Source organism: Mustela nigripes, chromosome 1 (genome assembly GCF_022355385.1).
Source record: "Mustela nigripes isolate SB6536 chromosome 1, MUSNIG.SB6536, whole genome shotgun sequence".
NCBI lineage: Eukaryota > Metazoa > Chordata > Mammalia > Carnivora > Mustelidae > Mustela > Mustela nigripes.
In genome coordinates, this window is record NC_081557.1 from 213,771,156 (window position 1) to 213,785,014 (window position 13,859).

General features: G+C 45.6%; 1 protein-coding gene across 4 annotated transcripts in view; it reads left to right on the plus strand.

Moving 5' to 3' along the window:
- Nucleotides 1-13,859, plus strand: part of CC2D2A (coiled-coil and C2 domain containing 2A) — a 136,520-nt gene that overhangs the window by 42,382 nt on the left and 80,279 nt on the right. For all 4 annotated transcript variants that reach the window (XM_059381164.1, XM_059381168.1, XM_059381167.1 and 1 more), the window contains 5 exons: nucleotides 729-891; nucleotides 4,566-4,702; nucleotides 5,320-5,451; nucleotides 11,908-12,117; nucleotides 13,061-13,167. In XM_059381164.1, the coding sequence (XP_059237147.1) occupies nucleotides 729-891; nucleotides 4,566-4,702; nucleotides 5,320-5,451; nucleotides 11,908-12,117; nucleotides 13,061-13,167 (749 nt within the window). The remainder of the gene's footprint in view (nucleotides 1-728; nucleotides 892-4,565; nucleotides 4,703-5,319; nucleotides 5,452-11,907; nucleotides 12,118-13,060; nucleotides 13,168-13,859) is intronic.

Consider the following 13,859-nt stretch of genomic DNA (forward strand, 5'->3'; position numbering starts at 1 on the left):
TGTCGTGGAGAAAACCAAGGATTAGAACGGCTGGTAAGGGGCGCCTGGGTGGCTCAGTGGGTTAAGCTGCTGCCTTAGGCTCAGGTCATGATCTCAGGGTCCTGGGATCGAGTCCCGCATCGGGCTCTCTGCTCAGCAGGGAGCCTGCTTCCTCCTCTCTCTCTGCCTGCCTCTCTGCCTACTTGGGATCTCTGTCTGTCGGATAAATAAATAAAATCTTAAAAAAATAAATAAATTAAAAAAAATAAAAGAACGGCTGGTAAGTTCCCCACCATCCCACAGGCAATGCGGGTGGGGCTGGGCTGCAGGTGTATACACCGCGCAGAGTGTGGACACTGCTTACAGCGTCTTGCCCTGGGGTCAGTGCCGGGGGAAGGTTAACGTACCATGTAACTTCTGAGCCCAAGGACTTGAAGTACATGCGGAAGAATACACACCCTTAGAGTCCAGAGTTGCTAAGATTTCGATTGCTTTGCCCAGCATCTCTCTTCTGACTTCAGCCTATTCTGGTTTTGACATTTTCCAACCACGTGGAAGAGTGAAAAACAAAGAAAACCCGCTTGGGGAGCATGAAAGGCCATCGAGTTTTACCCTTGCTTTAAAAAAAAGAATACAAGAAAAAGATCGCTGTCTTGTAAGATACGTTGTTGGATGAGTTTAATGCCCTTGTTTTTCTAAGTAGACGTATAATCACAGCACAGTTTTTCTTGCTGTTTATTGTAATGCAGGACGAGGAAGAGCTGCTCAGTGCCAAGGATGAGGAGGATTTTCTGTTGGGCTTAGACCACGCAGCTGAGGATTTCATAGCCGTCAGACCCGCAGAGTATGAAAGCGTCCACGTTCGACTGCAGATGGAAAGAGAACTCCTCTTCATACCCAGCAGGGTGACAGGTACTTGCGCTTTTTGCCTTCCTGCTCGCTTCGGGCATCTTCATTTTCCTTCACGTGAAATACGGCTGGTGTCTGAGGATAAAGAACTTGAGCAAATGCCCATTGAACATTCACTCACTGATGGACTAGCCCGAGAAACACCAGGGTGTTTTGAGGGGTCCCCTCATCAAACTGGCGACCAGTTCTGGGGGCAGAGAGTCTGAGAGAGTCTGAGACTCAGGCTGAGAGAAGGAGAATCTCTCTGTTTCATCCTCTACTCCCTCTCAACCCTGCTAGAACACTTACGTGACCAGATTTGGAGAGGGGGGTGGTTCCCTACACCAACCAATTCTCCAAACCTAGCTGGATATCCTACAGTTCAGCTCTGACACTTATACCTGGAGTCAGCACAGACCCCACAAGTTAAGGACTCCGTCCCGCAAGACTACCTTCTGCTTAGACACCAATCACAAGTAGTGAGTCCCCACATTACCCATACTTTTATTTGATTTTGCCACAAATTGGAGGTTCCATGCCTCGGGTTTGATAATTTGTTCTAACAGTGCATAGTAGTCAGAGAAACACTTACATTTACTCACTTATCATATAATAAAAGATATGTGGGCACCTGGGTGACTTCGTTGGTTAAGCACCTGCCTTCGACTTAGGTCATGATCTCGGGGTCCTGGGATTGAGCCCCATGTTGCTCAGCGGGGAGTCTGGTTCTCCCTCTCCCTCTGCCTGCCATTTCCCCTGCTTGTGTTCTCTCTTGCTCTCAAATAAATTTTAAAAATCTTAAAAAAAGAAAAAACAAAACAAAAAAACAATGGTATGAGAGAGAACAGAGATGAAGAGAGTCATAGGACACGGCATGTGAGAAGGATCATGGAGCCTCCATCCCCTCTCCAGGGTCCCTTCCCTTCCAGCCCCACCATGTGTTCATTGACTAGGAAGTTCTCCAAACCCCTACAGCTAGAATTTTTATGGAGGCTTCTTATGTCCAGAGGAGAGACCAAGTCAGGGCCACTGGTGATTAATGAACCCTGTAGTTCCTGTCCTCTCCCAGAGGTGGGGATAGAGAGCAGCACTGGCTGAAAGCCCCAACCCTCTCCTCACTTGGCTGGTTCCCCTGTCTTCGGGCACCACCCTGAGACTATCCTGGAGCCTCCAGCCACCAGGCATCTCATTCACACGCAAGAGGACATGATCATATCAGAGATTCTGAGGGAGGTACGAAGCAGATTGGCTGAGGTTCCTCACCTCAGGGACAATGGCCGGGGTACATGAGCAGGGACCATCCAGTTAACTCCTCGTGACTGCCCCCTGCTTCGTTTCTGCACTGGGTTTCCCTTTGTTCTTTTTTCCCCTGGAATTTTCTTTCCTCCCAAGAGTACCTGAGGGACCTCCCCAGTTAGTTAGCTGATAGTTCAAGCTTAAAATGGGAGTCCCCCAGGAGAGCCTCTCAGGCTGAGAAGGGGGGCTGCACTCACCTTACCTGGGATTTGGATCTCTTTTCATTTGTCGTGTTCTGAGTTCCAGTTAAATGCCAAGCCAAGGATAAATTATTGTTCCATTTTGATAGGTCATTTTGAATCGTGTATGGTCCAAAGTACTGGGATTTGTTGGACATCTCAGATTTCCTTTTAAAGTAGGTAGCTGGGAAATGTGCCCAGAGGTTACAACTTTGCCAAAACAATAATAGTGAATGCATTCCATGCCCTTCCTCTGCCAGGTTCCTTTCTAAGTACTTGTGTATAAACTCACCTGGCTCCACACCAGAGCTAGACAAGGGTTCTTTCTTACACCCATTTTACAGATGAAAAAGCGGAAGCCCAGAGAAGTTAGGGAACTAGTCTGAGACCACAAAGCTAGTGACGGGAGGGAAGGCAGGTCTCTGACCTGGGAAGCCAGCTACGAAAGCCACACACTAGGCACAATGTGTCCTGATGCTCCTTGGGGGTTTGGAGAAATGCATGGGCCAAGGAGGAGTGCCGTCTCTTTGTGTTTGTGCTCAGAGGACTCCCTGCCACGCCTGTCCCTGGAGTCCCCCTGGGCTGGAAGGGGAGGTTAGACGCCAGGGGCTGGCTCAGCCCAGGGTCGGGGGTGGGAGAGGAGTATGTGGAAGAGGCTGTGGGTGCACCAGCGGCACCTGGCACCAGCTCTGAGTGGGGAATCTGAGCTCCAGTCCGGAGGGGAGCCATCCCCTGGCCTAGCAAACAGGAGGTGGGGGAACCACACTGCCCCAGCTCCTCCTCCTTGAGGAATGACCTCCTCCATTTTCAGTGCCTCACCAGAAAACAGGAGGAACTGAAACGATCCTACGACATGACTCCAGGTGTTTCTTCTTCCTTTGAGCACTGAGGAAATTGCTTCAGTGAAGCCCTTGTGCTGTGACCAGCACATAGCATGGGACCAAGAGTAATAATGTTTTTGTCACTGGGTCCGTTCTTGTCACTGCTTGGAGAATGGTTGACAAAGCAGAGTGCATTCGCCCCAGGGACGTGGGAAGCAAATATCGGGGCTTCTGTTGGCACATATTTTTAATCTCAACCTTCCCTGATTTAACTTTGTGTGTATGATAGCATATCCACGAACAGTAAGCATACATAGAGTGAGAGTAGGCAGAAGCGTTTCCAGGAAAACCTTCGAAGACCGCTGGGTTGGCGCCGGGCAGCTGCCTAGCCATGAGAATGGAGGGCTGGGAGCAGACCCCCATGTTTGCTCAGGTTTGCCCCCGTTGTCTCAGGACTCCGAGGTCGCTTTTTCCAAGAACACTGGCATTAGCTGTTTTGCGTGGGTGAGTTTGGGAAGCAGAGTGTGCAAAGGGCCTCATACAGGAAAATTAGCAGATTCGGGGATTTGGCAAGATTCAGAGTGAGATAATTATAAACAAGAGACTCTCCACCTTTTCCTCATTAACTCCCAAATTACCTCCGGACACTCACAGGTCCCCTGGCTTCTTCTCTTATTTTCTCCTCTGGCTTACTCTGCCCACACAGGCCCAGGGATCTTTCCAGAACTGAAAATCTGCTAGGTCACTCCCCGGGTATAGCCTTCAGGGGTCCATCTCCTGACCAAAACTCAAGCTGCTGATGAGTAGAAGGGCCCTCCATCCGCCCTGCCCCTGCTCGCCCCTCCCCACAGTGCCCAGTGTTACCCCACTCTTTGGGCCACACCATGCCCTTGGGGGATGGGGGGTACACTACCCCAGGCTCCATCCCTCTCAACCTTCACGAGTTGGTGCAAATTGCAAGGCCTCCTGAGAAAAGCCTCCCTCCCTGCTCTGTCTCCTTTATCCTCTTTTTAAGTTTTTAACTTACGCAGCATTTTCTCTTATTTTACCTCCTTTAATTCTCCCGAGAACCCAGGAAATAGATATAATCATCCCTTCTGTACAGAAGGAAAGGTTCCAAGCCAGGCCTGGCCCAGGTGCTTTGGGCAGGCGAGCAAGCCAAGCAGGGCCTTGGATGTGAGCACCGCCCTCCCCACAGCAGGCCCCGCTGGTGAGCGAGGCGCGGAGTCCTGTCACCATTCCAGAGCATGCTATGACAGGGGAACATGTTCCTCTTGTCCTGGGCCCTTGAGAATTAAGATGGGGCCTTTGTGGCTTCCAGGAATACAGATGCAATTTCCAGTGTGGTTTGAAATGTGTAGGCTGGCACTAATGTTGCGGTGTTTGTTTATGTACTCTCTAGTGCCTACATATAAAAAGCTTCCCGAGAATGTACAGCCCAGATTTCTGGAAGACGAAGGCCTTTATATTGGGGCAAGACCGGAGGTGCCGCGTGCCTGTCAGAACACCATGGAGAACAGGCTGCTGACGCAGGAGCCCGTAAGCCGCACCGTCCTACCTGTAGCCCCCGGGCGTCTCCCGGGTCAGAGCGGCTTCTCACCCTCCCGGGCCGCCACCACACCCTCATGCTCATGCCCTCCTGTCTACAGACAATGGCACAATTTTTTTTTTTTTTCAATTTGTCTCTTAACACGTTTGGTGATCCTCAGACCACACACACTCCCTCCCTGCCCAAAACGCCCATCATCTACTGGCCGGGCTTGGGATTCTCCTGCTGAGTCAGATGTCGGTGACTTTTGCACAATGGACAATGTTTCATTCTCCACAGATTGAACGTTCACAATTGTTTTTCTCCTATGGTTTTTTCCTGTCATTTCTAATGACTAGAAAATACTTTTTTGAGCACTCCTATAAGCTTTTTGTGATGGTTTTGTTGGAGGGGAGTGAGGATTATATCCTCAATTAGTTGTGCAGGGGTGTTAGGGAAGACTCAGTTGCTAATGGAAATGAGGCTTTTAAAGACCTAGTCGGGACAGAGGAAGGTGCATGAAATGTGTATGTCGACCCAGAGTTTTCTGGCAGCTGTCATTTATTTTGTAAACCGTTTTCTCTCCAGTTAAAAGAAAATGGTGGTCTTGCCTCTGTTTGATCTGCAGGGAAGGAAGTGGTTTGGAGATGATGGGAGAATTCTGGCACTGCCCAACCCCACCAAGGCGTTTCCTTCCAGACCACCAGTGCTGACACAGGCGCAAGACATTAAGGCAGAACTTGAAACACTGTATAAAAAGGTAAGCCCAACTAACTCCTCATTTTCAGTACATGAAGGTGCTTCCCAGTGCTTTGCTCTTCCAGTAGCTTGGGGTACCAAATTCATAACATTCTACCTTGGTGGTTGTTTTAAGTTCACTACCTTACACACAAGGAACAAACAGCAGGTGTGTTATGTAAGAGCCAGTCTGCTCTGCTCACCTAATCCTTTCTTTTATTTATTTATGTATTTGTTTGTTTGTTTGTTTGTTTATTTGACAGAGAGACACACAGGGAGAGAGGGAACACAAGCAGGGGGAGTGGGAGAGGGAGAAGCAGGCTTCCCACCAAGCAAGGAGCCCTATGGGGGCTTGATCCCAGGACCGGGAGATCATGACCTGAGTGGAAGGCAGAGGCTTTAACTCACTGAGCCACCCAGGTCCCCCTCTCACCTAATCCTTTCTTAAACAAGGACTGCATTCCCACATAGAATGACTAAGTTAGTGACTTTATTTGCACCAAGCGAGCCGACCTTATTTTTCTCTTTTTTCTCTGCCATCTCACCGATGCTGCAGGATTATTTGCCACTCAATGTCTCTTTATTATTTAACTGGAGATTTTCTCTTTTTTCTTTAAGATTTATTGATTTATTTTGAGAGAGAGAGAGAGCACCATCAGGGGGAGGGGCAGAGGGAAAGGAAGTGAGAGGATCTTAAGCAGACTCCGCACTGAGCGTGGAGCCCAGGGGGCTCAGTCCCACAACCCTGAGATCATGACCTGAGCCGAAATCAAGAGTCTGCTGTTTAACCGACAGAGCCATCCAGGTTCCCCCAACTGGAGATTTTCTATCCTTGAAAATCCTTTTTACTGTGTTTTCCTAAGGTCTGGTACCAAACTACCTGCTGTAAGTCCAGGCACTAACACTCATAAGGCAAACTCTGTGTTGTAAACTGTCTGTGTTGCAATTTCTTCATCTGTAAAATGGACATAATAATAGCACCTACCTCCTGGGATAGTTGTGCAGATGGGTGAAGATCGTACATTCGAGAGCTTGGAACCGAGCTCAGTAAGTGCCAACTAGTGTTCAACAGACACAGTTGCCTGCCTTAGTGTTTAATTATATTGCTTTTCCTTTCCTGAGCTGCTGAGAAACCCAGAAAATTTTATATTTGTAGTATTTCAACAGGGATAAAGTGAAACAGAATGAGGGGATTTAATGATCATTCTGGAAAGCAGGCTGCCCAACAGAGAAAACACAGGTGTAAGTTGGAGCATCTGAGCTGTCCTGTCAACAACTACTGTGCAACTTTGGGAGGGTCCCTTTACCTCTGTGCCCATTTCCTGGGTTGAAAAATAGGAACAATAATAATCTTCTCTGCCTCAGAGGAGCATTGTGGTTATTAAGGTGATGTCACTGTATCCCACTTTTTCTTAAATTGTGAATTTCTATGAAATTTTGTTATTACAGACAAGTATTAATGAGTGCTACTTTGGGGCACCTGGGTGGCTCAGTCAGTTATGCGACTGCCTTCGGCTCAGGTTGTCATCCAAGGGTCCTGGGATCAAGTCCCACATCGGGCTCCCTGCTAGTGGGAAGCCTGCTTCTCCCTCTTCCACTCCCACTGCTTGTGTTCTCTCTCTCACTGTGTCTCTCTCTGTCAAATAAATAAAATGTTAAAAAAAAAAAAGTGGCTACTTTGTGCAGAAACGTGATCATGGGAGTAGATGATCACAAAACAAGCATAAACCCAAGTCACAGTCCATGAGGGATTTGTCATCTGTTTGCTTACACAACAGACACATGATATAATTAGTGATCAAGACAATCATCCCCTTGTGCACATATCCAGTAGTACATCAGTCTTCCTTCACCTTCCATCTGGTTCAGCAGGATACACTGATATAATGAGGCACTAAATTATGAGTTGCAGTGAGAAAACAGAAGAGTAAGTGCTATGTTGAGTTGGGTATTAAGAGAGCCAATTAATCTTATCTGTCTGCTTCAGAAGTTATGAGCTAGTTGGGAAATGCACGGGGGTCATAGAGGGATGCAGAGATCAGACTCCCTAAGGGTAAAACCGGACAGCAGAAGGCTACTGGAATGCAAGACCAGATGAGCTTCCTGCTTCAAATCCCATGAATTCTGCTCCCGTTCAGCACAGCCCTGGTGAGTTCACCATGAGGAGTGACTAGGAGAACACGCGGGGCCAGTAAGCAGGTTCTCAGGAGAGAGCTAATAAGGGACAGCAGAGAACCCGGACCAATGGCTGTTGGGCTCCAGCTGGCTCTCTAGTCATAGTCTTCTAGTCTAGTCTTCCTTCTCTCTGGGGAGGGAGCCAGGAGGATGAGACAGGGTGGTTTTCTCCCAATACCTGTGAGAGGAGAGATCTATCTTCCCATCTTGGGTACAGAAATGAGGAAGGAGAGAAGGAGAATGTCCCACTCAGTGAGCTGGTCATCTAGCATCACAGAGCAAAAAAATTAAGAGAGAAAAGCCAAAGGGACTAGAGACTCCCAAGGTCATTTCCCAGAGGGTCAGGCTTTGGATCTAGCAAAGTGGGAAGAATATATCTGAGTGTGTGGGAAGGATACAGAAGGGTTTAAATTAGAGGAAGGGGATATTATTCTCTTTGCATGTTCCCCCTTTCCACATGACCTATTCCATTCCCTGTGGACTTACACGCCTCAGTCTTTTTTGGGGAATGTGGTTGTGGAACCTTCCAGTGATTCAAAACATAATGCATCTCTTTTTGGATTAGTTTTTTCACAATTTTATTTCTTTACTAACTTTTACATTTTCCTACATTTATTCAGATCTGTCCAATGTCAAAACCCATGTTTTTTCCACTGTTCCATGTAAGAGGCTTGCCTTTAAGAAAAAAATATTAAATGCATACCATCTGGGAGTTTTGACATGATGCAGGAACACAGAAGGTGATAAACGGGCGAGAGGGCTTCGCTGATAGCTTATTAACGCACCCCCCCACTACCCCCCACTAGCCTGTAAATGACTAAAAGCAAAGAGGGGGTTTTCTTCTTCTTTTAACCATAGCACGGAGTAGGAGGCTGGCACATAGAGACACCTCAATCAAAGTACAAACTGAATGTTATTCAAATGATTCAGCTGAGTTGAATGTCTCTAGAAGAAACTCCTTGCTTATTCCTCTCTTCAGTGGTCTCTCCTGCAGAACAGTGGCTTTCCTGGGCTCTGGCGTAACCCTGGCATCCCAGTGACAGAAAACCAAGTTAGTGTTCTGGATCAGGAGTTGGTGATTCCCTGGGCCATTAATGCTGAATTTATGCCTCAGAGCTCTCAGGCCCAAAGCTAACCCAGCAGGACTGACCAAACCCCTCCCTCATCAGTAGTTCGTTAAAGTAGAATATTCTACTCTTCCGAGTTTAAGATCTTTGTGAGAGACCATTAAAAATAGAGAAATAGAAAAAGAGAGTCCATATCATGCAAAGAACAAAGTTAGACATCCAATGAGAAAGAATGCAATTGAATACTTCTTAAGAAGGAACTATTCCAAAACTTAAAAAATTAAAATGCCAAGGGATCATTGAACATCAGACATAAACAATATAAAATGCAGTTCACCTAATCCTGATGTCAAAGTAGCATCAGGGTTGTTGAAAGCAATCCCAGTAGCTTCCCTCCTGCCTCCCTTCCTGCCTCCTCCGCTCCTTCCTTCCTTCCGCATTTCCTTCCTTCCTTCTTTTATTTTTATTCTTCCCATCCTTAACGGAAAATCCACTATATTCTCAGTTGTCCTAAGCTCAGAGAATATAGAGGTAGCAATATTCAAACATGGCCTTAGACTGTCCCTAGTATCCGGGTAGACAGAAATGTCAAGTGTTGCAAATTCTGTCAGGGGGAACCTGGCTGGCTCAGTCTATAGAGCCTGTGACTCTTGATCTCAAGGTCATGAGTTTGAGCACCACGATGGGCACAGAGTCTACATTTTTTAAAAAATTAAAGATTCTGTGATTGGAAGTTGGCATGACATTCCTGGGAGGCATATGTGTAGGAGCCTCCCCTTCACGAAACTGCCTGCCATTTTGAGGAATTTACCGACCCCAACCTCCTTGTTAATTACCACTTGGTAAGGTTACCTCTTCCCTCTTCACCATTCTCACCGATGGTACACAGAGCACTGGTCACCTACTATGTTATAAGCACTGCATGAACCAGCACTCTTTGGTTTGCAAATGATAAAAACTAAAGCAAATCAGCTTAAGTAAAGAGAGAATTTGGTGGTCCGTAAAACTGGGAAGGATCTGGAGATAAATCATAAAAATGAAGCAGGGACTTTGGGAACCAGGAATTTGGTGGCTGTCTCTTTCTCTGCCTCTCTTTTCCCTGGTTCTCCTTGAATGTTAACTAGTTTCATTGCCTCTGATTGCTGACAGACCTGGATTCTCCATATGTTAGGAGACATGACCCTTGATAATCTAAGCTTAACAACACCAGGGGAAAGGGCTTTATCTTTTTCTCCTAGATTCACCTTATCCATAGCAAAGACAAGCTGGTCAATTATAAGTGAGACTTGTGACCCTCACCTCATGCCCAGAAGATGGGAATGAGAAAGCTTCCAGAGAGGACCAGAACAACAGCCACAGATTCTATAGCAGGCTCTGGACTGGATTCAGACTCTGTTCCTGTTATTTTCCCAGGGCAAATATAGAGACTTGCATGTTAATCCCAGCAATGATTATTCTTTCTCTGTATCACTCTTATTTTTTTAATTTTTTAAAGATTATTTATTTTTTAGCGAGAATACGTGAGCAAGGGGAGAAATGGAGGGAGAGGGAGAGAGAAGAAAGAGAAGCAGACTCCCTGCTGAGCACAGAACCCAATCAGGGGCTTGATCCCAGGATCCCAAGATCACAACCTGAGCCAAAACCAAGTGTCGGTCGCTCAACTGACTAAGCCACCCAGGCACCCCTTTATAGCTTTTAAATTTCTTTCTCCATTGGCATGCATCTCCACACATGCCAAGACCATCAGCAGATAATCCATTTGCATCACCTCTGGTAGTTTTGGGTTTGGGTTTTCAATTGAAAAATGAAGAATCAAATCAATTTCAAGATTAAAATAATATGTTCTATAAATATCATTTATTCTTAGAAGAAATTATTTCCACTATTTTCACGATCATTCTCAGTATATAGTCAAAGAAAATAAATTTAACAAAAAGAGAAACAAGGAACCGTCTTTATCTCTTATAGGAAGAGAGTTAGGCTCTTTTGAGCAGTCTAGCCCAGTGACTACGACAGTCCTGGAAGCTTTTTTTATGTGGTTGAGCTGAGCCTAAAGCAGAGACCACCAGCAATCACTTGACCATGGGCTAATGCAGATGTGGGGAAGGGGAAATGAAGTACAGGTGCCTTGGGTAACATTTCAGGTAAATTGGACCACACTACCTACATTACTTACTCATACCAAGAAGAGTACAGGATGGAACCTGAGAGCCACACCCTGAATGACCTTATAACTCTGGAACCCCATGGCAAGAGGAAAGGCAAGAACCAGCAGGAGCAGAGCAATTAGAAAGGAATTTTCTATTAAGTCTATAGAATGCTGTTGAGTTGTACAGGTCTTTGTGAGGTAGAAATTTTTTAATTAATCTCAGCAGTCTGGGTGATTATAAAACACATAGTGTCCACTTGCAGATGAAAAACTTCTAACATAGGGCACCTGGGTGGCTCAGTTGGTTATATGTCCAACTCTTGATTTTGGCTCAGGTCATGATGTCAGGGTCATGGGATTGAGCCCTGTGGGGATGCTGGGCGTGGAGCCTGCTTGGAATTCTGTCCTTCTCCTTCTTCTCAACCCCAATCCCCACTCACTCTCTCTTAAAAACAAAAAAATAAAATAAAATAAGCTTCTAACACCAATGTGGGTTATAACTGAATACTGTTATCCGGACGAAAGAGAAAAGAAATTATGCCCTCCATTGTGGCAGTCTGAAGTATAAGGATATTAATGATCAGAACTGGAGCTTTTATAAGACATGAAATAACAGTGGAATATGATCCTAGCAGAGATGGTCTTCCCTCCCTATAAATGGAAATGGAGACTCAACTCAGCATATTCTGGAAGGAGCTGAGATAGAGTCAGTCCATTCTATTCAAGACTACCATTTGTAAACACATCCTGGTTTTAACAAGGACATTTTTTTAAGCAAAAAATCTCTTGGTCCTCTCATCAAAGACAGATTGAATGTCATAGGAGAAGACACATTATTGTATTAAAGTAAATGAAGATACACTGTGTTGAAGTCCCCCAGGAAATCATAAGTTCTAAGTATACATTAATAGTCTACTGATCTCGGGGAAGGTGTGAAAAATGAAACAAAATGCCTAAAAAGAAATAAACTCATATATTCCCACTTGTGGGTCCTGGTGCAACTGGCTGTTGTCCATTGCACATTAAATCATCATTATCCAGTGAGTGCTTTAATTGGGGTCCCCCCATACTCTGTTCTCTTTAACAGGCAGTAAAATATGTCCACAGGAGTCAACACATGATTGGATCTGGGGACCCCCCTGGAAATTTCCAACTGGACATTGATATTTCAGGGTTAATCTTCACTCATCATCCTTGTTTTAGCCGAGAGCATGTTTTGGCAGCCAAGCTGGCCCAACTATACGACCAGTACCTTGCAAGACAGCAGAGAAACAAGGCAAAATTCCTCACTGATAAGGTACATTCTTCCGTTCTTACTGTTGATGGGTTTGGTGCTTCTGATGAGCCCAAGCAACAAAAACACCAGCCTGCAGCAAATGTTCATGCACCCTGAAGGGGCCTATGATGGATGATAGATTGTTCTATCTGGAAGCAAACGGAAGGCTATGACAATGTACATTTCACGTGTGCAAATTCAGTGGCTCACACTTGGCTTAAGGAGAAAGGTTTGTGCAAACGGTGCAAGTAGTGTCACCTGCAAAGGAGTGTGGGCTTTTAATGGAAGATACGTAGCTGTGTCTTGCTTGCATGACCTCAGATGCTGAGCCTATGCATGGCTTGAGAATCTCTCTGTCCTCAGAGGCGTTCTCATCTTGACGTGTAATTTGCTATAATGTGGTACCCAAACACGAGTCAGTTGTCTCCAATGATGCTCAAAGAAATGGCACTAACTTCCAATGTGACACCATCCCATGGGATTTTCTTGAGTAATTTTGACTGTGGGCAATTTTAGTCCCACACCCTGACTTTAAAACCTACCGGCCCAAACAAGGGATAATGCCACATTGCCTCTTTTTGAGTCTACAGGTTTATGATCTGTTCCCAAAATATCCCTGTATATCCAGGACCCAGAAAGAGCCACTGTTAGCCTTGAGAGAAACCGTATTTCCGAGACACACACATAAAAGCAACACGTATCATGAGCAATGTAATTATCTGGGCTATAGAACAGGGGAGGACATACCCTGTCCTTTTGTCATTCCTTTTCTTTTTTAAGAGTAGAAGAAAGAGCTCTCTGTCAGAGTTCGTTGAGGTTAAAGTGTGGGAAGAGCTGAATGCTTGAACATCCATTCACAGCTTTGCTGGCATCATTTTGCCCTGGCAAGGTGGGTGGTTCAAGGCACATAATTTGCAGTAGGTGGTAGTCTCTAACTTAAAACCTGTATCCATATTTTTTTAAGCTTCAAGCTCTAAGAAATGCAGTTCAGACAGGAATGAATCCAGCAAAGCCTCATAAATCTCTTGATACAACCCAAAAAGCCATCAATGAGTATAAATCTGAAATTCGGTGAGTAAAGTCTGTAATTGTAACTTCTACTTTTTTTGTTTCTGTTAGATGTATCCTCATTGAAAGCTTCTTTTCAGTTTTTCCAAATGCGTTGAATACATGAGAAATTAAGCCATATGAAGTACTGAGGTAGATCCATCCTTTTAACACCAAATTTGAAGTCCAAGAAAAGAATGAGGTTGTAAGATATTGTAACCTACTCTGCTCCTGTAAACAAACATTGCGAAAGCCACCACTTTATTTATTTTTTTTAAGATTTTATTTATTTAACAGAGTGAGAAGAGAGAGAGCACAAGCAGGGGGAGTGGGAGAGAGAGAAGCAGACTCCCCACTGAGCAGGGAGCGTGATGTGGGGCTCGATCCTAGGACCCTGAGACCATGACCTGAGCTGAAGGCAGACGCTTAGCCAACTGAGCCACCCAGGCACCCGTACAGACACCAGTTTAGAGGGCATCCTGACCATAGGCTAGCAAAGTGGGAAATGCCTGTAAGCTGGGACCCAGAAAATTCTGTTTCCGGTGGGTGTACTCTAAGAGTTACAAGCATGTATGCACATGGAGGACATTTAGTGTATAAGGAATTCACAGCATCATTTACAAAATTGAGGAGGTGCTGGGAATGACCCCATACCAGAATGACCACATCTGATAGTCTTACACTGAACATCTGTAGCTCAGTTAAATTGACTGAGT